This window comes from Phascolarctos cinereus, unplaced genomic scaffold, assembly GCF_003287225.1.
Source record: "Phascolarctos cinereus isolate Bilbo 61053 unplaced genomic scaffold, phaCin_HiC Scaffold_3;HRSCAF=262, whole genome shotgun sequence".
NCBI lineage: Eukaryota > Metazoa > Chordata > Mammalia > Diprotodontia > Phascolarctidae > Phascolarctos > Phascolarctos cinereus.
In genome coordinates this window covers 32,003,159-32,029,911 of record NW_027555736.1, presented here as the reverse complement: position 1 = coordinate 32,029,911, position 26,753 = coordinate 32,003,159, and the positions used below count along the sequence as shown (strand labels likewise).

Below are 26,753 nucleotides of genomic sequence, written 5' to 3'. Positions count from 1 at the left end.
TTAGTCCAGGCCAGCGTCTACACAGATCGTGCGTAGACCTGTCGTTGGCTCCTGTGGGGCCTCGCAGGGCAGCATTGGACCTCAGACGGGCACGTTCTACTTTGTTGGTATGAGGGAGAGTTCCCCGAAACTTTGTGTCTAAACACGGGTCAGCCTGGGAGGGAGTGATGTCGAGGCTCCTCCATGGGCGTCTGTCCACACTTGGTCCGCTGAGGGGCCCTCTGAAGGGGCCTCGGCCTAGACTTGAACAGACCTTGCCCCGTAGGGACCCTGCTTTCTCTGCCTCCCTCAGCCTCATTCTTCTGCCGCCCCTGTGTGAGTTCACCACTGCTCTTTGGGAGCTTGGAGTGAACGTAGCCTTTCCCTTCTGCTGGCCACCAGGGAAGCAGGCTGGAATCGGAGCCCAGGCCTTGACTCCCTGCCCTCTGCTCTGCTGCTGCCTGTGCCCTCGGCTCCATGACTGCACATTCTTGTCCTCAGGCAGGGCTGTCTGTGCCTCCAGTTCTGAGCTTTCCTTGTAGGTTTGTAGGGAACAACAGAGATTGGGGGGAGGAATGAGGGGGCCAAGGGCAGGTGGTTCTAGGGATTCGGAGGACCACAGATTGAGGGGGGCAGGGACCCAAGAGGCATCTACTCCAGCTCTTTCATTTGGCAGATAAAATACTAAAGCCGAGACAGGTTAAGTGATATGTCCAGGCTATACAACTCATAAATATCTGAGGCAGGGTTTAAACTCAAGACCTTCTGACAGTAAATCTAGCATTGTATCCTCTCTACTCAATTCAGTCTCACAAACATTTGTGGATTATCTACCAAGTTCTAAGCACTGTGTAGGATGCTAGAGATACGGTAGCAAGAGTTAAATGATCCCTTCCTTCAAGGAATTTGCATTCTCCAGGGGAAGGTAGAATATGTATGTAGAGGCACCTAGGTGGAGCTGGGCCTGGAATCAGAAAGACCTGAGTCCAAATTTGGTCTCAGACACTTGGTAGCTGTGTGACCCTGGGCAAATCACTTAGCTTCTGTTTGCCTTAAGGAAATGGCAAACCATTCCAGTATCTTTGCCAAGAAAACCTCAGGGACAGCATGGGTGTGATATGGTCCATGGGATCATGGAGAATTAGATACAGCTGAACAACAGACTCTGACTCCAGAGATAGCTGTGTTCATTGCATTGTGCCAGGCTGCTCTCTGGGTCAGCTCCCCCTACTCTCTCAGATACTCCCTCTCTCTCTCTCTCTCTCTCTGTCTCTGTCTCTGTCTCTGTCTCTCTCTCTTCTCTCTCTCTTCATTTTACAGATGAGGAAACTGAGGCCAAAACAGGTTAAATTATTTGTTCAAGGTCATACCCAGGACCTTTGGCTCTAAATCTGGAATAGATCTGAAAGAAAGTGAAGGATGATTTTGTATCATGGGGAGTGTTCCAGGAATGTCCACCCTCTTCATATACACCCCCTCAGTATTTTCCTCATAGTTGCCTGATGTCTAAAATCCCATAATTATAGCTTAATTCCTTTGGCTTAAGACTTTGTTCTTTTTTAAATGTCAGTGGCCCAGAGAGAGACAGCATTAAGCCTCATTATCTTAGCATTAATGAATTTATCAGATTCTTTCTCCAGAGAGACAGTTTTGACAATAGTAAGGGGGAAAAGCTATGAGAGGAGTGAGCACTTTTCACTCTTGATCAGTTGGAACTCTTGTGTCACCCACGTGTATCATGTGTTTTGCCGAGGAGCTGGACTCAGCCACGTGTGGAGCCCAGTCTGTGGTCCTAGGGGAGGCTGTGGGGGTGGGAACAGAAAGCTGGCTCCAAGGGTGTTTGGTATAGAGGCTGTTAACCTGGAGTCTGCCAGGGTATTTTAAAACTAAAGTCGTTATGTGACCTGCAGGGATGCTTACTATTATTTTTTCCCACTTAATAGTATTTTGCTTTTTCCAATTATATGTAAAGATAGTTTTTAACATTCACTTTTATAAGATCCTAAGTTCCAAATTTTTCTGCCTTTCTCTCTCTCTCTCCCCTTCATCCTCCTCAGGACAACAAGCAATCTGATATAGGTTATACATGTACAATCATACTGGTCATACTATTTCCACATTAGTCATGTTGTGAAAGAAGAATCAGAATGAAAGGGAAAAACCGTGAGAAAGAAAAGGAAAAACGGTATGCTTCAATCTGCATTCAAACTCCGTAGTTCTTCCTCTAAATGTGGACAGCATTTTCCATCATGAATCTTGTGAGATTGTCCTGGATCATTGTATTGCTGAGGAGAGCTAAGTCCATCATAGTTGACCATCGAGCGATGCTGTTATCATGGTGTGTCATGTTCTCCTTACTTTGATTAGCATCAATTCATGTAAGTCTTTCTAGGTTTTTCTGAAAGCATCCTGCTTGTAATTTCTTATAGCACAATAGTATTCCATTACATTCATATACCACAACTTGTTCAGCCGTTTCCCAGTTGATGGGCACCCCCTCATTTTCCAATATTTTGCTGCCACAAAAAGAGCTGATATAAATATTTTTGTAAAAATAGGTCCTTTTCCTTTTTTTTTGGATATCTTTGGGATACAGACCTAGCAGTGGTCTTGCTGGATCAAAGGGTATGCACAGTTTTATAGCCCTTTGGGCACAGTTCCAAATTGCTCCCCAGAATGGTTGGATCAGTTCACAACTCTACCAACAATGCATCAGTGTTCCAATTTTCCTATATCTTCTTCAACATTTATAATTTTCCTTTTCTGTCATATTAGCCAATCTCATAGGTGTGAGATGGTACCTCGGGGTTATTTTAATTTGCATTTCTATAATCAATAGTGATTTAGAGCATTTTTTCATATGACTATAAATACTTAAATTTCTTCATCTGAAAACTGCCTGTTCATATCTTTTGATGAGTTATCAATTGGGGAATGACTTGTATTATTATAAATGTGAAACAGTTCTCTATGTATTTGAGAAATGAGGCCTTTATCCGAAACAGTGACTGTAAAAATTATTTCCTAGCTTTCTGTCTTCCTTCTACTCTTGGTTGCATTGGCTTTGTTTGTGTAAAACCTTTTTAATTTAATGTAATCAAAATTATCCATTTTTGCATTTTATAATGCTCTCTATCTTTTGTTCTGTCATCAGTTCTTCCTTCTCCGTAGATCTGACAAATACCTGTTCCTCTCCAGGGATACGTGTGTATGAAATGATTGTGGTTCCTATTTTTGCCGCTACACAAACGTTCTGTAGTTGAAGGCAGATGAGACCGGTTTAAATCCTGGCTTTTGCCGTTGGCTAGCTCTGTGACCTTGGGCAAGTGACCTCTCTTCTCTGGGCTTGAGCTTTCTTATCTGTAGAGTGAGGGGGTTATACCAGATGACCTCTCGGACCCCTTCCAGGTCTAAATCCTTGATTCTTGCTTGGCCTGCTTTGCTGTACCTTCATCCAGCTGATGCCCACTAACCCTCGGTGCTCCTCGAGGCTCTGTCCTCAGCTTCCCTCTCTGCTCCCTCCACGTTCTCTCACTTGGTGATCGCGTCAGCTCTCACGGCTCAGTTATCATCTCTGTGCCGATGATTCTCAGGTCTGCACAGCCAGACCTAAGCTCTCTCTTGAGCTCTGCTCTGGGTTCACATCACCAGTTGCTTTTTGGCCAGACTGAGCTGGGTATCCCAGATGTCCTGTAGTCATCTCACACTCAACTTGTCCCAATCAGAACTCATCGTCTTTATCCCCAAGACTGTCCTTCTTAACCTCCCTTATTACTGTCCAGGGTGTTCCTTTCTGTCTGTCATTGATGCTTGAAATCTCGGTGTCAAGCTCCACTTGACTCAGTTCATCCTTGCCTTCCACATCCATCCCTTTGTCAGGTCTTCTTTTTTTACCTTCACAACAGCAAGGCAGGAACTGGATGGATGGATAAAGGCTAGAGTCAAGAAGACCTGCGTTCAGATGACCTTAGGTACTTATGGACTGTGTTAACCTTTGTTTGCCTCAGTTTCCTTGTCTTATTTGTAAAGCCCTTTGCAAACCTTAAAGTACCAGGTGGTACAGTGGAGAGAATGGAGAACTGGAGTCAGGAAGACCAGAAACCCAGCCTCAGATACTTCCTAGTTATGTGACCCTGGGCAAATCTGTCTTGGCCTCAGTTTCATCAGCTGTAAAATGGAGATGATGATAATGGCATTTACTCCCCAGGGTTGTTGTGAGGATCAAATAAGATAATATTTGTAAAGAGCTTAGCACAGTGCCTGGCAAATATTGGACACTAAATAAATGCTTGTTTCCTCCGTGTAAATGCTGGCTATTGTATCTCTCACATATATCCCCTTCTTTCCACTCACACAGCTGCTACCTTAGTGCCAGGCCTTATCTCCTCATGCCTGGTTATTACAATAACCTGCTCTTGGGTCTGCCTGCCTCAAGTCTCTCTCCGCACAATTGCCAGTGATTTTCTTGACTTAGAGTATAGGTTTGACCCCAGCTCCCTATTCACTAAATTCCATTGGCACCCTGTTATCTTCAGGACGCAATATAAAAATTCTCGGTTTGGCCTGGAATCCTCTTCCGCCCTCTGCCTGCCTCATAGACTCTCTTCCTCCAAGGCTGTGCTTGGGCGCTGCCTTCTGCGAGACGTCTTTGAGGTCTCCCCCGCTGCTCTCGTCTCCTTCCGCAGCCACTTGGCCATGGGGTACTTTGTGTTCCTTATGGGCATGAAGCTGCTTGTCAGTGCTCCCAGGGGGGTTGCTTTCTGTTTCTTTCTCTAGAGTACCTCACAGTGGAGGTGAGTAGCAAGGGCTGGACTGAAGATGTTAGCGTCTGTCCTTGCTCAAACTCTCCCCCCTCCCCCAGGCATTCCACATTTGGCAAGTACTTAGGGGACAGAGGTTTTGTGGGGTAGATTTGCAAGAATTGGCATCCCTCCATTTTACAGAGGAGGAAGCTGAGGCTGAAGTGACGTGATGATGTGGCTTTGATCACACGGCTAGTGAGGTGTCAAGCCAGGCCCTGCATCCAGGCCTGCCCCTCTGTGGGTCCATATGGGGTTGCGACCCACAGTTTTTTTTGTTGTTTTTTGCTTTTTGGTGAGGCTATCGGGGTTAAGTGACTTGCCCAGGGTCACACAGCTAGTAAGTATCAAGTATTTTGTCTGAGGCCGGATTTGAACTCAGGTCCTCCTGACTTCAGGGCCAGTGCTCTATCCACTGCGCCACCTTGCTGCCCCAGCGACCCACAGTTTAAGAAGCACTGAGGGCAGAGAGGTTGTGCATGGAAAAAGTTTAAGTTTAGAAGTTTGAGAAGCCCTACTGTGCCTCTGTGAGCAGTGTGTGCAAGTTTGTAAGCACCATAGTAGACCCCAGTTGTGGATAAAATATGCTTCCCAGAATCTCTTTGTGAAATAAAAGGTGAGCAAATGGATGGGTGTATTTTACTTTTCAACCTCTCTTGCTAAATGCAAAATAGTTTTTTTGGACAGCATGGGCCATTAACAGCACGGGCCTAGCCGCCTTTGGAATTCTCCATGAAGTGGTTACCCAGCACACCTGGCCTTTGTTTCAGAGGCCTCCAGACCTTCCATTTCTCTTTCATCTGGCCAGGCTTGTTCTGGTGAGTCACACAGCTTATTGGCCAGTTTTCAGGGGGAGGGGTGCGAAGCCCGTCCAATTGCCAGTGTTGCATAAGGCTGAGTAACATAAATCATTAGGAAGTGACAATAGCCTCTTGGCTTTGACTGCTAATCATTGGCTGTCAGTGCTATCTGGAGGGTCTTGATTTCCCTCTTTCCTTGTCTGGCTTACAGGGGCTCATTCCTAATGGGATGTCTAGTAGCTTGTTGACCCAGACCCACATCTTGGCTTAGTGCAGCCAGCGTGTCCAGGCAGCAGATGGACGTGGCTTTCACAGTGGGGAATGCGTGGAGCCCAACGATGGTACCTACATGACATTAGCTTCTTATGGTGTCCCAGTGGCCTATCCTGATGCCTTTGTCTGGCTTGACTTCTGTTGCTAATTATAACTTGTTAACATCTAATTTCTCCATCTCTTCCTTCAGGTCTCAGCTAAAATCTCACCTTTGGGAGAGGCTTCTCTCAGCTCCCCTCAATGCTCACGCCTTCCTCTGAGATCACTTCTGGTTTATCCTGTGCACAGCTCTTGTTTGTACCTCGTTGTTCACAAACTATCTCCCCATTAAATTATGAACCTTTTCCTTTTTTTTTTCCCTTAGTGCTTGACCCAGTGCCTTTCATAGTAAGCCCTAAGAAATGCTTGTTGGGGCAGCTAGGTGGCTCAGTGGGTAGAGCTCCAGCCTTGGAGGAGGAGGGCCTGAGTTCATATATGGCTTCAGACACTTGACACTTACTAACTGTGTGACCCCTGGGCAAGTCACTGAACCCCATTGCCTAGCCAAAAAAAAAAAAAGAAAGGAAGAAATGCTTGCTGATTTGTTGGCTCAGCCCTCTCCTTTCTGCCCGGTTCCTGTGGCTTGTACACTTGTATGGGCCCTGGTTGCCACCAGTTCTGATAACAGTCACCCTCGTACAGGTCACAGGATCCTGGCTCTGGAGCTGGAAGAGACCTTGGAGGCCATCTAATCCAGCTCCCTCATTTGACAGATGAGGAAACTGAGGCCCACAGGGAGAAATGACTTGCTTAAGGTCACACAAGAAGTGACAGAAGCAGGATTTAAACCCAAACCCAATAATCTTCCCACTAGAACATGCTGTCTCTTCACACTGGAAAATTTGTGGTTATTTTCCATGTAAAGCTGTGATGTGAAGATCAAATGTGATTGTGTATAGAGAGCCTGGGTTTCCAGCCGTGTTCTTTCCTCTAATCCAGGCTGCCTGTCTCAGCAGGACTAGAAGTACTTCCAGGCCCAGGGCAATCTCAGCTGTGCCATATAGTGAGAAGAGTAGCTCTGCAGTAACCTTTGTGCCTTTCCTCTAGAGACCTCTTCTTTTTCTTTTTTAATTAAGTTTTTTTTCTTTTCTCAGTTCACAAGTACTTGTTTTTTTCTCCCATCCATCCCCTCTTTACTGGGAAAAAAAAAAAGAAAAAGGAAAAAACCCCTAGTAAATATGTGTAGTTAAGCAAAACAGATTTCTATCAGTCAGTCAACAAGTATCAGGCACCTACTGGATGCCAGGCAGGGTGCCAGGCAGGGTGCCAGGGTCTAGAGGTAGCAATACAAAGAAGGAAGATCCCTTCTCCTGAAGAACTTGCCTTCCAACTGGGGAGTCTGTCTGGCAAAAAGTTAATAAATGCCAGTAGAACCAAAGTGCTGTCTGTTTCATCTTCATGGTCTGAAGGAAGGAGGCAGCTCAGATACCTCATGCCTGTTGTACAGTGGCAGAAAACAAGGCGGAGGTGTTGAAAGAAAAATCTGTGTTAGGGCTTCACCCTGATCAATCAGGCAAGCTAAAAAAATGTGGCAGAAAGGAATTTCTCATAACATACCAGTCATAGTCTATATATGGGCCAAAACCCTGAGCCCAGGCTGCGTTCAGCCTTTGAAAGAGAACTTTTCATAACCAGAGAAGTCAGTTCTGATAGACCTGCAGTTCCAAAGGGGGTGGGCTAAGGTGCCTCTCTGTGTGGAGCTTACAATCCAAGTAGGTTGATTATATCTACAGGGGATTTGGGGCATCATTGCAGTCCCTCCCAGAGGGAGCTGTCCTGGGCAGTCCCTCACCTTACAAAGGCCTGTCACATATTCTTGACAAAAAAGGAGTAGGAAATAATGCAGGTTCATCCTACTTAGCTTGTCACTAAATTCTATACAGTAATTCAGTGGTTATTGTTGAGTTGTTTTAGTCGTGTCTGACTCTTCATGACCCCATTTGAGGTTTTCTTGGCAAAGATACTGGAGGGGTTTGCCGTTTTCTTCTCTGCCTCATTTTACAGATGAGGAAACTGAGGCAAACAGGCTCAAGTGACTTGCCCAGAGTCACACAAGCTAGTAAGTGCTTGAGGCCGGATTTGATTTCAGGAAGATGAGTCTTCCTGACTCCAGGCCTGGCCCTCTGCGCACTATGGCGCCCCCTAGCGGCCTTAACTCAATGAGGGGTGAAGGCAATGAGAGACTTGGTGAGGTTACTCAGTAAGTGCCAGAGCTGAGATGTCAGTATCGCCCTACTGTGTGGTCATTGTGTGGGTGGGAGGTCTTTCTGTTTCCTCCTCCTAAACTGCAGATTGAATTTAGAATTCACTGAAAATGAGGAGACTTCCCTCCACTGTGGGTAAATGGTAAACATATGCAAATACGGAGCATGTGACCATGTACTAATCAACCCTATTGGGACTGATGGGAGACTATGCAAATCTCTGCAATGGAGCACAGTTAGAATGCTGAGAGGCAACTAAAACAAAGCAAGGCTGGGAAATCAGTCTTTGGAAACCTTTGGGAGCTATGGGAGGGATTGCAGAGGTGGCTGTCTTTCTGGACAGCTCTGCTGCGTCCTGCACACAGTGACCCAAACCCCCTTCCTAGTGCACTCCTCTCACTCGGTCACTCGTCACTCTTCTGCTCAGAAAACTAAGGTGGTTTCCCATGGCCCCAAATACAAACTCCTGGGATGTTAGGGATGGCAGGATCTGCAAGGATTGGCTCCTACAAGCCTGGATGCTTCTGCAGGGCAGGAACTGCCTTTTGTCTTTGTATCCCCAACACTCAGCACTGGGCTTGGCAAGCAGTAGTCACTTAATAGATCATTTTTGGCCCCAGGTTTTCTCAGGTGTCAAGGACAGAGCTAGCCTTCATTGGATTGCAAGCTTCTCAAGGTCAGGGACTGTCTTTAGCCTCTTTTTTTTTTTTTTTTAAAATATCTCCAGCATTTAGCACAGTGCTAGGCAAATAGATGCTTAATAAATGTTGATTGATTGACTGTGCCTGCAGGTACAGGAGCTAAGGACATCCTGCTGTGGTCTGATTCTTCCCCTGTCCCAGCTGAAATCTGCATAAAAAGGCAAAGGTCTGCCTTGATCAACAAGCTGAAAATGTAAACATCAGAAACTGCATGAACCCTTCTGTTGTATGGGGTGGTGAGGAAAGAGATGGTTCAGAAAGACAGTGGCCTGCTGCAGGTGTGGTGTGGGGAGAGTTGAGAGGGATCGTTGCCAGGCAACCTGCTGAGTTTGCACTGGTGATGGGAGTCTCATAGAATATCAGAGCTGGGCTGGCCTTTAAATCATGCAACAAAGAATGTCAGAGCCAGGAGGGCCTCAAGATCTTAAGGTGTCAGAGTTAGAAGGAAACCCAGAACGTAGATCATTGGATGCTAGAGCTGGAAGGGACTTTAGAACATAAACGAAGAACATAAGGCTTTGAAGGCACCTTTTAGCATAGTGGTGGGACCTGGACTCAGGAAGACCTGGGCTCAGATCCCACCCCCAGACACTTCCTCAATATGTGACCCTAGGCAAGTAACTTAAATTCTCTCAGTCTCAGTTTTTTCATCTGTAAAATGGAAGATAATTATAGCAGCCACCTCACAGCACTGTTTGGAGGCTCTAATGAATTGATATATGTGAAATGCTTTGTATCCTTAAGACCCTTTGTAAACATCAGCCACTGGTATTATTATCCATAGATCATTAAATATAAAACTATAGCAGTATAGTGACTTGTCCTAGGACCACTTTTGACTGTACCTCATAGGAAAAAAATGACAATTGGATGGTACTAACAGTTTTTCATCAATTATGCTTGAATTTAGTTGTTATTCAATCATTGTCATTATTACTGTTAATCATGTCAGATCTGGAGGGCATCTTAGAACAGAATCCGCACTTAGTGCCGAGTGCGCTCAATTTGAGGAAAGGAACCCCACTGGAGTCCTAAATCTGACATTTACTACTTATAGCATCTTAGGCAAGGCATTTAACCTTTCTGTGCCTCAATTTCCTCGTCTCTAAAAATAAGGGAGTTGTGCTGATGGCCTCTAAGTTTTTTTCATTTATAAAACTATGATTCCATTAACATACAACAGAGGATGTTAGAGCTCGGAAGGCCCTTAGAACCTGGGATGTCACATTTGGAAGGATCCGAAGAATATAAGATACCTTGTCTGGAGAGGATCTTAGAAATCATTCAAGCCAAACATCATATTGTACAGATAAAGAAACTGAGGCTCTGCGACAGTTAACGACTTATCAGTGGCTGAGCCAGGGCTAGAATGTGGGTTTCCTGATTTCCAGGCCCAGCTAACAGTGGAGGAGCACAAGAGTTTACATGCTGATTGTATCTGAGTGACTTAGGTCTCTTTTAGCACTGGTCCCACGTGCTGCTGGAGTCACCACCCCGGTCCAGTCAAGTGCCTGCCCACACCTACCCGCTGCAGTGTGAGGGGACCAGATTAATGTTGAAAGGGGGAAGGAAGGCACCCCTTTGGTTTTTGGCCAAGGTGTTTTGAAGATTTTGTTGCAGGATTTGTCTGTGATGCCAGAGTTAAGTGGATCTTATGTAACCCTAGAGCATCCAGGCCTTCCTCCTTGTTCTTTGTCCATTGTTGACAAATGGAAAAAATTTATTGGTATTGGCCCTGATGGCTATAAGGGAAGATATTATGTGGACTAAATTCAAGATAACCACACTTCGGCAGACCTTGCCTGTCAACAAACTTTTTTCAATTAGTCAGTCAATAAACATTTATTGAGTACCTAATATGTGCCGGGGACTGTGCTAAGTGCTGAGGAAATAAAGAAAAGCAAAAGATGGGGCCTGCTCTCAAGGAGCTTCCAGTCTATTTACATTCACCCTATTTCTGTTAATGGTACCACTGTCCTCCAGGCTTATGATCTGTGAATCTTCCCTCTCCTTGTCTTCCCCCATCCAGTTAGTTATTGACAGGTCACATTAATTCTCTGCCAGCAATATCTGTCACACATCTGGCTTCTCTTCCCTCACACTTACCAGCACCTGATTTCTTTCTGCTTACACGAATGGCCCAGTCTCCGAGGTCTTTCTGCCTCCTGTCTATCCTCGTTTCAGTCTTACCATCTGCATGACAGCTTGAAAAGTGGATACTTATGCTTATGGAATTGCCTTTTTAAAATCCAAGTACAAGATGGGAGAGATGGGGCTGGGCAGAAGCTTCTCCGAGAAAGACCTGGGGATTTTAGTAGAGGGCAGTCTCAATGTAAGTCAGAAATGTAAAAGAGCAGCCCAGAAGTCCAGGTAGACCGCACTTAAGCCTATTAGCTTCCAGAAATAGTGAGAGGAGGGGAAGTACAGGCAGCAAGTGCAGACAGTTTTTCAAGGAATTTGGTTTAGTGAGGAGACATACTAGCTTAAGGGCATGGTAGGTGCAGTGATGGGGAAAACTTGGGTTTGTTTGAAGGCAGGAGAGAGGGAACCATCTGATGAAGAGAGGCGGAGGTTGAGGGAGGGGGAGAAGGATGATTAAGGACATAGCCTGCTGGAGAAAAGGAGAGGGGAGGCGATCAAGTGCACATGAAGAGGAGTTGGCCTTGTCAGAGACTAGGGGCAAATAGGAGAGGAGGGAAGATGAAGAGAAGGGGAGAAGACGGAGCTCACAAGAAATGGTCTTCATTTTTTTTTTCAGTAAAGTATGAGGTGAGATCCTCAGCTGAGAAGGATTGGAATAGCTTTTATGGGGAATGAGATGGGGGAGGGACCTTTGGCCTCGGCCACATGTGGCCTTCTGTGCCCTCACGTTCGGCCTTTTGACCAAGTCCGAGTTTTACAGGATAAATCCTTTTATGAAGGGGACTTGTTCTGTGAAGTTTGGGTTCAGTCAAAGGCTGCGCTTGAGGACCCAGAGGGCCACGTGTGGCCTTGAGTCCGCAGGTTCCTCACCCCTGATAGGAAGTCAGTTTAGGGGGTAACTAAAGTGCTGCCTTCTTCAGTGAAGGCCCAAATGAGGCTGAATAACTTGAATATGTAATGGATCATTAGCATGTGGGACTTTGTGCAGCTTCTTTCGGCAGCTTGTGAATAGGTGTGCAAGAGACAAGTGGTTTGGCAAGAGAAGGGCATCAATAAGATGACAGGGTCAAGGATTTGAGAGCAGAGGACAGTGTAGAGTTGAAATGGCTACTTCTTGGGGTGAGATTAGGGAGAGAGAAGAGTGAAGCTGGAGCAGGTGCATCGGCCTGAGAAAATGCTGAGGGATGGGAGGAGTGGAGGCCTAGGAGGGTGAAGAACAGGTACAGGCATGAGACCTTGGGAGAGCTCCCAGGATAGAGGACCCCTGGGTGGAGATCTGGCGGAGGGGATGCTTGTTCAGCGCGGGGCCCTTCTGATGCCGAGATCTTGTGATTACGTGAGTCAGACCACTCCTCCAGGGGCTCCCAGCATAGTGCACTAGACGGAGCCCAAGACCCCACCTTCTCTGACACTGCCTTGGTGAGCAGGGGCAGTTCCTTTCCAGGATCTTGGTTTCCTCCTCTGTAAAATGATGGGTTTGGCCAGGTGGCCTCTGAAGTCTTTTCCAGGCCTGAATCGAGGCTCCACCAGTTCCACAGCAGACACAGCGTAGTTTCAACTCCTGACCTTGGCATTCAAGGCCTTCGGCGATTTGGCTGCAGCCTTCTTTGGGGTCTTATTTCCCATTAATCCCTTTCGTGATGATGCAGTAATGGAGCTTGGTACTGAGTCCTTGTGAGTGGGCCTGAGCTACCTGTAAAGGGAAGGAAGGGGGAGCTCCCTGGCTGGCAAGGGGAACAGAAGGGCTGAGGAGCAAGATCTGCTGCTGACCTCTGGGAAATCGGGCTCTGAACAGGACGTGTTGCCCTTACTCTGCTGAACCTAGGAGCATCTTCATTGCTATGCAGGAGGAGGAATCTTCTAGATCCCTGTGTGGTCACTATCAATTCTTAATTGGAAACAGAGAGTAATTTTGCAGACCCAGGGTATGCTCAGGGACTAGCCTGTGTCCTAGAGGTGGGTGGGAGGATGGAGGGATGCCTGCTGCCAAAGCTGAAGCCCAAGACCCATTATTCTCCACTTGGAGCCTCTGGGACACACTCTTCTGTTCTTTATTTAATCTTATTCATTTAGGCTTTGGGGATACCCAACAGTACAACTATAAAAAAGCTTCAGTAAACACGAAGGAGGAACTACAAACACTGTCAGGGAAACAGGCTTGTTCTGTCATGCAAAAGAAGCTTCTCTGATCCACATAGCATCGCCTTTGTCATCCCTGGAGCAGGCTTTCAGGGCCAGGCCCATCCACTGTCATGTCTGACAAAATACCATAGAAGATGTCCCAGGCTGGGATGGGGGGGGAGGGGCAAGACTTCCCTGCACTAGTTATTAGCAAACCTGCCCATCCTTGCCCCTTTCAGCTTGACGTTTCCTCTCTTCTTCCCAATTTGGCACGAAGGTAACATTGTGTGCTTTGGAAAGAATCCTGGACTTAGGAGGCCCGGCCTTAAATCCTGGATCTGTCACTTACCACCTTGGGGACTTGAACAGTCTTGGTTTTAGAGCTGGAAGGGACCTCTGAGCTCATCTAAACTTTCATGTTATAAAGTCCTCTGTTTGGCATCCAGAACCCTTCACAACCCATTCCCACCTTCCCTTTCCAGCCTTATTATGCATGACCCCCCCTTTAAGAACTCTTCAGTTTGGCCTTCTGCCAGTATGTACCTCTGTATAGCTACAGATTGTGTGTGTGTCTAGGGAGAGGGGTATGTATGTATGTGTGTGTATATGCACACATACATAGCATCTTTATGTATTGTATATATGCAAATACATGCTTGTATTCCCCTGGATAATTTAAGCTCCAGGAGGTCAAGTACTATTTCACCTTTGATTGTGTATCCTCACTACCTAACAAAGTCCGTGACGCATAGTGCTTAATAAATGCTTGGTGATTTATTGATTGATCTAGAGAAGGAAATAAAGATCCAGAGAGGATCTGGTTATCTCTCTCTGGGCCTTGGTTTTCTCTGTAAAATAAAGTTGAAGTGATTGAGCTCTGAGGTCCTTTTTGGCTCTACTTGACTATCATTTTCGGGCTCAGAGCATAGCAGCAGCTGCCTGATTTCGTAGTAGTGTACATGGCTTTGGAGACTTCTCTTCTAAAGGGGAGGCTGCTTTGTATTCCCTGAGGACAGTGGACAGACCTCCCTGGTCTCTCAGAGAGCCTCCCTGAGGATGGGGCCTGTTACCTTGCCCTTGAAAGATTGTCTTCATTGTTGTTGTCATCATTGCCCTGCTCCGTCATCATCAGCAGTGCCAGGCACTGGGAAATCAAAGAAAGGCAAAAGCATGGCCCCTGCCCCCAGGGATCACATTCCAGTGGTACAGACAACATATAAGACATCTGGAATGTAAATAGGAGGGCAGAAAGGCACCGAGGAGATGGGCTGGACTCTGAGACAATAGGTATCTTCTCTTCCCCAGGCCTCAGATTCCTCTTTATTCAAATACAGGGGTTAGAGTAATTGATCACTAGGGTCTCTCCCTCTTTTAATACTTCAAAGGTCCATCCACAAAGGGTTTATGTAGCAGACGGTTACTTGCATGAAACTTTTTTTTGAGGGGGAGGGTATATTGGCTGTATTCCCTAATCTGGGTTTATAAAGAAGGTGTATTGTAGCCAATAAGTCATGAGTGGAGTGGAAGAGAAAGATTGGAACAGCAAAGAAGTATGCTACACTGTTCACTGCTTTGATTATTCAGGGGTTTTAGAACTAAAAAAGGCTTTAGAGGTCCACCAGGCCTCTTTGCTATAACATGCATGCTTCTTACAACATCTTTTTTTTGGGGGGGGAGCAGTTGGGGTTAAGTGACTTGCTTAAGGTCACACAGCTAGTGTCAAGTATTTAGTCTGAGGCCGGATTTGAACTCAGGTCCTCCTGACTTTAGGGCCTGTGCTCTATCCACTGTGCCACCTAGCTGCCCCCTGCAACATCTCTTATAAGTAGACATCTAGTCTTTGCTTCAAGACTTCTAGAGACAGGCAGATCACTACCTCACAAGGAAGCCTGTTCCATTTCAGGACTGCTGTCATTGCTTAAAAAATCTTTCTTATATTGAGCTTCAAAAAGAAACAAAGGAAAAACGTTTTTTGCTCTTGAATCCCTGTGACACTAGGCATCCAATAAATCTTAGATAAAGAATCTCTCCAAGGGATCCTTTGCAATTCGGAGAGCACCCCCAAAAAATCCTGGACTAGAAACTCTGCTGCGTGCGAAATGTGGGGAAAAAAATCCCGGAGGATGAACCTCCATCTGGTCAATGGGCAGGGGAAAAAAATCCTCCGTGAACCCCAGTGTTCCAGTCACCTGGAGTGGCCACTTTCACTGTAGTGCCTCACACCTCTCACCTGCGCTTAGAGACTCCTGCTCACTCACCGGGCCGGCTTGATTGCTCCAATGTACTCTCACACGGATAGGACTAGACTTGCCCAAGAAGAACCGTCACGGTGCATCACTGTCAGATTTCTCCGTTCTCAGGTTCTCTGTTGAGGAGAAATGTACGCCTCTATTCACCTCTTTAGTCCTTGAGCCGCTACTGGTGTATTTCTGTGTATACAGCTGGGCCCTCTAAGTAATGATACTTTTAGATCTTAAACGTAACTGTTTACTTAACAATAAGAGTAATAACATAGGTACTGATATGTTAAAATAAGTGGATAAATAATAAATATATCACAACCCACATGTAAACCTAGGTCTTACTCTCCCACCAGTACCTTCATTATCTGTGGGGAAAAGTGAGCTCGTATAGAAACCTGTAAAGGATAAGAAAAACCCTAATTCACAACTCTGCAATTTTTTTTTCTCTGTAAAATTCCTTTCTGAATGTAACTTCTGTGTGGGCTATCTGCCTTCATTACTAAGCAGAATTGATTCACAACTCAGTGGCCCCCATACCTCAGTCTGGCTAGTTGATCTGAGAAGTGACTTCTCCAAGTCTCTGCTTCCAGACTATTCCTCTAAGAACTAGTCTTATTCCTTATGACAATGGTAGTTTTTGCTACAATGAAGATGTCACTTCCAACTTCAAACTTAATTAATAAAATTCTGAAATCTCTCCTTTCATTCTTTTCTCTTAAGGTTGAGTCTCTGTATCCTCTCTGCAAATGATCTACCTCATGATTAATAATAAAATTCTCTTAGCTTATGATTAATAATCAAATTCTCATCTGTAATGAAATAAATTAGATTTGTTTCCAAATCATACAATGATATTAATGTCCATGTTTCCTCATATTTCTGTAAACAGTTTGTCATCTTCAAAACTCAGCAGCCACAGCTGTCTCAGAATTCTCAGTCAAGAAGAGATGATTTTCCTTAGAGCTCTGAGCAGGCGTAACACTGGAGCACCCCAGAGTTTGAAGAAGTCATTGAATCCAACCTGACACTGAGCTCATGTGCCTTGTATTCGAATTCCCAACAAGTAGTCTTCCCTAGCTTCGACTTAACGACTTTCAGTGATGGAAAAGTGACCACTTCATGAGGCAACCCAGGCCCCTTTGAGGTTAAGAGTTACTGCGTGCCAGGCATTGTGCTGGAAAATAAAAATAAGAGAGCATCCCTGCCCTGAAGGTGCTCACATCCTACTGGGGGAAATCCCATGTACACACAGAAATCCATGCCAAGTGAAATACGTAGTAAAAGGGGCAGAACACTGACATCTGGAAGGTGCAGGAGGGGCCTTATATAAAAGGAAACACTCGATCTGACCAGGGAACTTAAAGGAAAGGAAGTAAGGAACAAATGAAATGACTTGCTCAAGGTCATAAGAATCAAAGTCAGAGGTGAGAGGCAAACCCAGGCCTCCTTGTTCTCAATCCATCAGTTCTTTCCTCTCTATTGAATTGCTTCTTAGGTACTGTAACACCTCCCTTTCTATACTTTTCTGTCCCTAGCTTACCTAGGCTCCTAGCATCTTTATACGTCCTTCTGGCTGCACATACCATGCTGCTACCCCACCCCTCCAGCTCCTATAGCACACTTAGGTCTGTCCTTCCCACCCACCCCTAATGCCCTATAATTTTAAAATATTCCTTTAGTGAGGTGTTGGGGAGAGCAAGATGCTTAAACTAAATCATACTCTTACTGAGATGAGAAGGATTATCACCCTTAGCCCTATCAAGTACTTTTCTTTTTTTTCTTTTTTTAAAATTCTATTAATTTATTTTGATTTATCAACAATCACTTCCATATGCTTTTGAGTTGAAAGTTTTTCTCCCCCTTCCTCCCCCCCCACCCTCCCCAAGACGGCACGCAATCTGATATAGGCTTTACATTTATATTCCTATTAAACATATTTTCACATTAGTGAAATTGTAAGTAGAAATTAAAAACCAATAGGAGGAACCATCAGAAAGATGAAACAAAACTCAACAGAAGGTAAAAATAAGTGATAGCGATTCAATTTCCGTAGTCCTTTCTTTGGATGTGGACAGCATTTTCCATCCCGAGGCCTCTGGAGATGTCTTAGATCTTCGTAATGCTGAGAAGGGTTCAGTTTAACAATCTTAGTCATTGTATAACATGGCTGTTACCTGTATACAAAGTCCTCTCGGTTCTGCTCACTTCACTCAGCATCAGACCATACAAGTCTTTCCAGGTTTTTCTGAAGTCAGTCTGTTCATCATTTCTTGTAGCACAATAGTATTCCATTACATTCATATACCACAACTTGCTCAGCCATTCCCCAATTGATGGGCATCCTCTCAATTTCCAATTCTTTGCCACCACAAAAAGAGCTGCTATGAATATTTTTGTACATGTGGGTCCTTTTCCCATTTGTTTGATCTCTTTGGGATATAGCCCTGGAAGTGCTATTGCTGGATCAAAGGGTATGCACATTTTTGTAGCCCTTTGGGCATAGTTCCAAATTGTTCTCCAAAATGGTTGGATCATTTCACAACTCCACAACAATGTATTAGTTTCCAATTTTCCCACATCTTCCAACATTTATCATTTTCCTGTTTTGTCATGTTGGCCAATCTGATAGGTGTGATGTGGTACCTCAGAGTTGTTTTGATTTTCATTTCTCTCTCAATAATGATTTAGAGCATTTTTTCATATGACTATAGATGGCTTTAATTTCTTCATCTGAGAACTGTCTGTTCATATCCTTTGACCATTTATCAATTGGGGAATGGCTTGTGTTCTTATAAATTTGTCTTAATTCTCTATATATTTTAGAAATGAGGCCTTTATCAGAGAGACTGGTTGTAAAAATTCTTTCCCAATTTTCTACCTTCCTTCTAATCTTAGTTGCATTGGCTTTGTTTGCAAAAACTTTTCAATTTAATGTAATCAAAATGATCCATTTTGCTTTTCATAATGTTCTCTATCTCCTGTTTGGTCATGAATTCTTCTGTTCTCCATAGATCTGATAGGTAAACTATTCCTTGTTCTCCCAGTTTACTTATGGTATCAGCCTTTATATCTAAGTCATGAACCCATTTTGACTTTATTTTGGTATATGGTGTGAGATTTGGGTCTATGCCTAGTTTCTGCCATACTCTTTTCCAGTTTTCCCAGCAGTTTTTTTCAAAGAGTGGGTTCTTATCCCAGAAGCTGGGGTCTTTGGGTTTATCAAATAATAGATTACTATAGTCATTGACTACTGTGTCTTGCATATTTAACCTATTCCACTGATCCACCTCCCTATTTCTTAGCCAGTACCAAGCAGTTTTGATGATTGCTGCTTTATAATACAATTTAAGATCTGGAATTGCTAGGCCACCTTCCCCTGCATTTCTTTTCATTAGTTCCTTTGATATTCTGGACCTTTTGTTTTTCCAAATGAATCTTGTTATTATTTTTTCTAACTCTATAAAATAATATTTTGGTAGTTTGTTTGGTATGGCACTAAATAAGTACATTAGCTTAGGTAGGAGTGTCATTTTTATTATATTAGCTCGGCCTACCCGTGAGCAACTGATGTTTTTCCAGTTATTTAGATCTGATTTTATTTGTGTGAAAAGTGTTTTGTAATTGTGTTCATAGAGTTCCTGGGTTTGTTTTGGGAGGTAGACTCCTGAATATTTTATAATGTCTACAGTAAGTTTAAATGGGATTTCTCTTTCTATCTCTTGCTGTTGGGCTTTGTTGGTAATATATAGAAATGCTGATGATTTATGTGGGTTTATTTTATAGCCTGCAACTTTGCTAAAGTTGTTTATTATTTCCAGTAGTTTTTTACTTGTCAAGTACTTTTCCATTATAAAAGAGGATGCTTCTTGACCCAGATGAATCTCAGATTGGTGAGCTCTTAGGTAGAGGTGATATTTGGGAGTCAGGGGAACCCTCCTGAAGGCTATGAAGTCATGCAATTCCTGATTCAGGACTGGCTCATGTTGCAGTCACCCATCTGATCATGGCTTTCCCACAGTCCACAAAGAAGTCCTCGAGCCCTTTTGATACTTGACTGAGTAATCCATTAAATACCAAACAGAGGCATTTATGTTTTGTTCCAAAGGTACTGTCTTAGGGCAAGTATTGAAGCGTCTTGAATAGGACAGTGGTCTGGCCAGACCTGTGTTTTAATAATATCAATTAGGCGATTGTGTGGGGACTTCTGGTGTTTCTTCCTCTGCAGGCTCAGAGCTCTGGTCCAGGGTGGGCAAGGTGGACAGCCCCTCCTCAGGCTTCTTGATGGTTATTGTTAGAAATAATCAGCAGAAATTACCATCCGTCTTTGGGGGAGGCCCACTCCCTGGGATGTAGATGTTGATGGGAACAGTGATGAGAAGAGTCTCGAAGATCCAGAGGCTCCCTGCTGTGGTGGAGCCTAAAGGAAGAAAAAAGTGACTCACAGATCTTGTCTTCAGGGGAGGCTCTAAGATGACTTGTCTGTGGGGGTGTGAGGAAACATCATAGCCAAAATGCCGTGACTTACTATCCAGCATTGGTGTGGGCCCGAAACTGAGGCTTGGCTGCCGTTGACATCTGTGCCGTCTGACATAGCTCACTGGACTGGGAGTCAGAGTGTCGTGGGGTGATCTCTCAGCCCCTTCCAACATTTAATCCTGTGATTCTGTGCCTAGATTTCAGGCATTAAACAAATAAATGCCTCCCATGTTTTGAGCACTGAAGAGACAGAGAAAAACAAGGCCATCCATGCTCTTAAAGTGCTCCTGTTCTCCTGGTGGGGGCGGGGCAGGGCGGGGGGTGTTGTAGAACATGTTCGCAGAAAAGCGTGTACATTGTAAATGTGCAGGTGACTGGGGGGAGGGGGTGGGGCAATTAGGAAAGGAGAGGCCATGCTTGGGCTAAGGCTTGAAGGGAGCCAGAGTTCTGAGAGATAGAGGTGAGGAGGAAGAGCATTCTCGACATGGAGTCAGGCCATACACGTGTGTGGAGGCAGGAGATGTAACAACATGTGTGGGCAGGTTTGGTAGGAGAGTAGAATGGGAGAAGTGGAGAGGAGTACAGCATTGTGTAATTAGGCTGGAGCCCAATTGTGCAAGCCGTTGAAGTGCCAAGGAGGGGAACTGATCTTTTATGTGGAGGCTGTGGGGAGCCTTGGGAAGCTTTTTTTTTTTTCCACTAGGCAATGGGGTTAAATGACTTGCCCAGGGTCACACAGCTAGTAAGTGTTATATGTCTGAGGCCGGATTTGAACTCAGGTCTTCCTGACTCCAGGGCCAGCGCTCTATCCGCTGCCCCACCTCGCTGCCCCAGGAAGCTTCTTGAACAGAACAGTGATCTAGCTAGACCTATTTAAGAATATTAATTAGGCTTTTATATGGAGAATGGATTAGAGAAGGAAAACATGGGCCTCAGGGAGGCCAGTTTGAAGGCTGTTGCAGTTTCTAGACAAGAGATGATCAGAGCCTAGACCAGGGTGGTTGTGGGATGAGTATGGAGAAGGGGATGGGTTACAGAGATCTGGAGTCAGTAGGATTGACAAGACCAGGCAACTGCTTCGATTGGGGGTGGGGTGGGGGGAGTTGTAGAGAGGCAGTGGTCAAGGATGACCCTGCAGTTGTGAACCTAGGTGAATGAAAAAGTAGGCTGGAGCCAGGTTTTAAAATGATTTAGATGCCAAGCGAAGGAGTTTGTAGTTTATGCTAAAGGCAGTAGGGAGCTATTGAGGATTCTAGAGTACTGAAGTGACAAGGCCAGCCCTGTGCTTTTAGGAAGATCCATTTGGCAGCTCCGTGCGCAGCATATATTGGAGGCTGGAGATGAGGAGATTGGTTAGGAGATTACTGTAGCCTTCCAGAGGAGTGGGGATGAGGTCTCGGGCTAGAATGGTAGTAAGTGAATAGAGAAAAGGGATGGACGGGGGTAAGTGATAAGAAAGGAAAATTGAAAAGAACAGTAGCTGACAGTGAAGAGTCCAGGATGACCCCTAGATTGGGAACCTCAGGAACTGGGAAAATGATGGTGTTTTTGACAGAAATAGGGAACCAAGGAGGTACAGGGTTAGGGAGAAAATAATGAGTTCTCAATCAAATCAATCAGTAAACATTTATTCAGCACCTACTATGTGCCAAGCAGTGCAGCTAGATGGCACAGTGGATAGATCACTGGGCCTGGAGTCAGGAAGACCTGAGTTCAGAATTGGCCTCAGACACTAGCTCTGTGATGCTGAGCGAGTCACTCAACCCTGTTTGCCTCAGTTTCCTCATTTGTAAAATGAGCTGGAGAAGGAAATGGCAAACCACTCCAGTATCTTTGCCATGAAAACCCCAAATGGGGTCATGAAGAGTTGGACACAGCTGAAACAACTGAACGACAACGATGTGCCAGGCACTGTGCTAAACATTTTTAGGGATACAAAAATAAGGAAAAGACAGTCTCTGCCCTCGAGGAGTTTACTACCTAATGGGGAGGTGGCAACAGACAGATATACAAAGCAAACTATATACAGCATAAATAGAAAATAATTAACAGAAAGAAGGCACTGGAATTAAAAGGGGCTGGGGAAGGCTTCCTGTAGAAGGTGGAATTTTAGTTGAGACTTAAAGGAAGCCAGGGAGATCAGCAATCATAGAGGAGGAGGGAGAGTGTTCCAAGCACGGGGGTTGGCCTGAGAAAAGGCCTGGGTCAGTAGCCAGGAGGCCAGTGTCACTGCATCAAAGGGTACGTGTCAGGGAGTAAGATATAAGAAGCCTGGAAAGGTTAGGAGGGGGCTGGGTGATGAAGGACTTTGAATGCCAAAGAGAGCATTGGATGTTTGCTCATGGAGGCAACAGGGAGCCACTGCAGTTTTGAGTAGAGGGGTGACACAGTTGGACCCGTGCTTTAGGAGAGGTACTTATCCGCTGAATCGAGGGTGCTTTTGAGTGGAGAGAGACTTGAAGCAGGCAGAACACCAGCAGCTATTGAAATATTCCAAGTGTGAGGTGATGAGGGTCTGCACCAAGGTCGGGGCTATGTCAGAAGAGAGAAGGGGGCGTGAAGGTGAAATCAGCAGGCCCTGGCACTAGCTTGGATATGGGGGGGGGGGAAGATAGTGAGGAGTCCAGGATGACTTTCTAGGTTATGAGTCTGAGGACTAGGAGGATGGCGTCTTCTATACAGTAATAGGAAAGGTAGAAGGGGGGGAGTTTAGAGGGAAAGAGGAGTTCCACTTTGGGTATGTTGAGTTTCAGATTCTTGGGGAACATTCGGGTGGAAATGTCTAACAGGTGGTTGGAGATGGCAAGACTGGAGCTCAGGAGAGAAATGAGAGCTGCGTTTGTAGATTTGAAAGGGAATATATCAATCCAACTTGATTCTGTGAAATACTAAAGAGAGTGATGTTTTTAATTTCAAAAGGGATGTGGTACTAGAAAGAGATGGAGTCTGTTCATGTAGGTTTAGGACTCGGGAGCTCTCCACACAGGATAAGGGTTGAAGCCACGGGTGCCAAAGAGCCCATGAGACAGAGCGTGGAAAGAAAAGAGGAGCGTGCCCAAGTTGGAGCATGCGGGGGATGAGACCTGGGTGGTGATTGTGTGTGGGCATCTGAGAAGCAAAAAGATGGTTACGATAGAGGAGTTGTATAGACACTCCAGGTGGGAGCACCGAGGAGAGTGAGGAGGGTGTGGGCAGCAGTGTTAGACCCTGCAGAGTAAGCACGCAGAAGGAGGCAGGAAAAGGGCCACCGGCTTTAGTTCTGATGACAGTTGCTCACATAAGGCTTGCCAAGTGCTTTACATATGTTATCTCATAAAGGGGTTGATCTGGCCTTGGAGAGAGCAGTTTCAGTCAGGTGGACAAAGAGAAGCCAGATTAGCAAGAGATTACAAAATGAAGGGCAGGTGAGAAGGTGAAGGCAGTGTGTGTGTAGGTGTCTTTCTTTAGTACATCGTGGAAGAAAGGAGAGGTATTGGGGGCAGTTTGACGGGATGGTCGGGTTAGATGGGGACTTTTTTTAAGGATGGGGAGATCTGGGCACGTTTGAAGGCAATAGAAAGAATGTATAAGGAGAGAGAGAAAAGAGATGAGCAAAGGGGCAAGCTTACAGATGAGATGGGAGGGGAAGGAATGGAGTCAAAGACATGAACAGAGGATTTGGCGGAGAAGATTCTCCTCCTGTTTTGAGACTAGAGCAAAGGAAGCGAGGATAGAAGATGATGCTGTGCTGATTGGACGTGTGGCATTGGAGAAAAGAAGGAGCTCGTAATGGAGGGCCTAAACTTTTTCTGTACCTTTTTTTTTTTGTTTTTTTAGGCAATTGGTGTTAAGTGACTTGCCCAAGGCCACACAGCTAGTGCGTGTCAAGTGTTTGGTCTGAGGCCGGATTTGAACTCAGGTCCTCCTGACTTCAGGGCCAGTGCTGTTTCCACTGCGCCACCTAGCTGCCCCTGGGCCTAAACTTTTTCAGGGAAGTGTGAGGTCCTCTGCTGAGGGTGGGAGGTGTTGGTGTGGATGGCTTGAGAAGCAGGACTGAGCAGTTGCTGTGAAGAGTGCAGTCGGGAGTCCCTTAGGGGGACCTGGAAAAGGCTGTCATTGGGAGCCCATTGTGATTAAATAGTGTGCAGTTGTAGCAGATCCCTTTGGCTGTGCTTTGTGACTTCCTCCAGGACTGCTCAAGCAGCACAGGAATGGAGCTGAAAAGGCCGACTGGAATCTTGGTTCTGCAAGCTACTAGCTCTGTGACCTTGAGCAAGTCACTTCTCTCAGAGCCTCAGTTTCCTAATCTGTAAAATGGAGAAGAATTCTTATGCATTTCTTATCTCTAAGACTGTAAAGATCAAATTGCTTTTTATTTGCTGGCTTGTGTACATGTTATTTCCTTGGAGTGGAATGGAAGCTCCCCGAGGGCAGGAGCTGTTTCATTTTTGAGTTCATCTCACCAGTGTCTGACACAGTGCCCGGCACATGACGTGATGAATTGAGCCAAAACAAGATTGTGGCTCCAGGATGGTTCGGATACAAACAGCTTGCGCAGAAGAGTGCGCGGTTGTTGTTTGTTTTTCATGTGCTGGGCGGCACGGCGCCGTTCCAAGCAGGGTAATGAGTGACATGCTGAAAGCAGTGTTGGAAGATGACACTGTCAGTGACACGGGATGGATCCTCGCGGGCTGGGGGAGGAGAGACGTTAAAAAAGCGAGGATGCCAGGGAGGAAGCTCTCACAGTAAGGGAGTCATGGGGCTTTTCTTGAAGTGGAAATTAAAAACCTGAATGCAGTTGGAACCAGCGGAGGTTAGGGACATTATGGAACTCTCCTGTGTGCTTCTTCTTACCTTGGTTAATTTACAGTTCTGAGTAAAGAGGGGGCTGCCCTTAGGAATGATGGACTGCTGCCAGACGGATCGTGGAGCCACCGATGCCAGGCACCATCCAGGGTTCTTCAGTCATGGCTGGTGTGTATAATAGGCAGAGTCCTAGGCTTCAGGTCAGATATAACTAGCTGTGTGACCCAAGGGACATCACTTACCTTCTTTCAGTCCCCATTTCCTCATCTGTGAAATGGGCATGATAACAACATAGGGCTACCGTGGGGATCAGATGAAATAACGTCTGGTGGATGGAACACCATCGTATCTGAGCCTTAGGAGAGTGTTCATGGTCAGCTCCTGTGGAGGTGGATGGGTCAGATGAGTCCTAGGAGTTGCTTGAAGCAAAGGTTAAGTGACTGTCAGGATTATATGACTTAGCTAGTGCCTGCCATCTGGGCGATTTCCTGACTCCAAGTCCATATGGATTTTATCATCCCTGTTTTAGAGACGAAGGTTAAGCAATGTGCCCTGAGTTACACAGCTGTGAGGGGAGAGCCAGAATTCCAACCCACGCCCCTCCTGCTTCCAAATCTGGCAGTCTTTGCGCTCCACCAAGCAGCCTCTTGGCAACAAAGACCCTCACCCCCAAAAATTATACTATGGATTAAAGGAAGCAGATAGGTACAGCTGAATGGCATCCCGGCCACCAGAAAAAAGCTGGGCCATCTGAGTGTTCAAGTCCTGCCTCACATTTACTGGAGGGAGAGAGTCACTTAACCTTCTGTCTGCCTCGGTTTCCTCATTTGTAAAATGAGAAGAGCCCCTACCTCCCCGGGTTGTTATGAGATCTAATGGGATAAGATTTGTGAAGTGCTTAGGTGCTTAGCACAGTGTCTAGGCACATAGTAATAAATATATAAATGTTAGCTGTCGTCATCATCATCATCATCATCATTGCCATATCACTTCCCTATTCACTGAATGCCACTGGCTTCTTCTTACCTCCAGGATCAAATATAAAATCCTCTGTTTGTTTGGCTTTCTTTAAAGCCTTCATCAGTCTTCTTGTACCTTCATCCTCTGTATACTCTGCTCTCCATTGACTCCTCAGGTACAGTAATCCATCTCCAGACTCCAGGCTTTTTCACTGGCTGTGTTCCATGCCTGCAGTGTTCTTCCTTCTCATCTCTGCCACCTAGATTCCCGGCCTCCTTCAAGTCCCACCTTCTGGAAAAAGCCTTTCCCAGTCCTCCTGAATCTTAGAGCCTTCCCTAATGAGATTACCCCCCAATTTATCCGGCATATATTTTCTTTTTTCATAATTATTTGCATATTGTCTCCTCCATTAGACTGTGAGCTCCTTGAGGGCAGTGGCAGTTTTTGCCTTTCTTTGTATCCCTAGGGCTTAGCACAGTAGGCTTACCACACAGCAGACACTTAATAAATAAATGCTAGAAGACTGACTGTGATTAGGGCAGAGGGCAGCAAGATAATCACCTCCTGAATTTTGGACACTAAGCTTCCCTTAATGAGACCTAAATGCATGTAAATGTCTTTGCCATATTTCACTGTAAAGATCCTCACCATATTGGCCAGGGTGATGAATTTTTTGGCCATGGCAGTTCTTCAAAGAGTATCCAGAGGAAGGTTGTGATTTGTCTTTGGGGAGCGAATGCCCACGCTGACTAAATTATAGGCCCATGAGTTATTAAGAAGTCACAATAACTTCTATTGCCCTTATAGTCTACTAAAGCCTTTGTGTTTCATGTGTGTTGATTATACCACGGAATAAGTAGGTTATAGCCACCTGGTCCTGGAAACCAGGGCTCAAGACAACGCAGAAGAATAGCCCATTCATCTGATTATCTCTGTGGCCTTGGACAGTTACTTAAAGTGGCTTGACCTTAGTTTATTTCTGTGAAGATGAGTGGGGTGAAGCCTTCATGACCTCAACTGAAGGTATTCTGTGTGTTGAAGAGAATGCTCCCGGGATGTTAGCTCCCTTCAAATATTTGAAGGACTGACACTTGGAAGAGCAGTTTAACTTGTCCTGCTTAGTCTTGGAGAGCAGAATTAGGAGGAGGAGGAGGAGAAGGAGGAGGTAAAAGCAACAATAAATAAAATTGAAGCTTGAGGTAAAGAAGTCTTGTAAACTTTTTAAGTTGTA

The 26,753-nt window shown here is 45.3% G+C and overlaps 1 protein-coding gene across 14 annotated transcripts in view; it reads left to right on the top strand.

Moving 5' to 3' along the window:
* LRRC20 (leucine rich repeat containing 20) overlaps positions 1–26,753 on the top strand; it is a 96,400-nt gene that overhangs the window by 38,566 nt on the left and 31,081 nt on the right. The window contains exon 2 of one of the 14 annotated variants that reach the window (XM_078150758.1): positions 24,627–24,730. The exons of the other annotated variants lie outside the window; for them this stretch is intronic. Within the exon in view, the coding sequence (XP_078006884.1) occupies positions 24,694–24,730 (37 nt within the window). The 5' untranslated portion in view covers positions 24,627–24,693. The remainder of the gene's footprint in view (positions 1–24,626; positions 24,731–26,753) is intronic. 14 annotated transcript variants of the gene reach the window in all.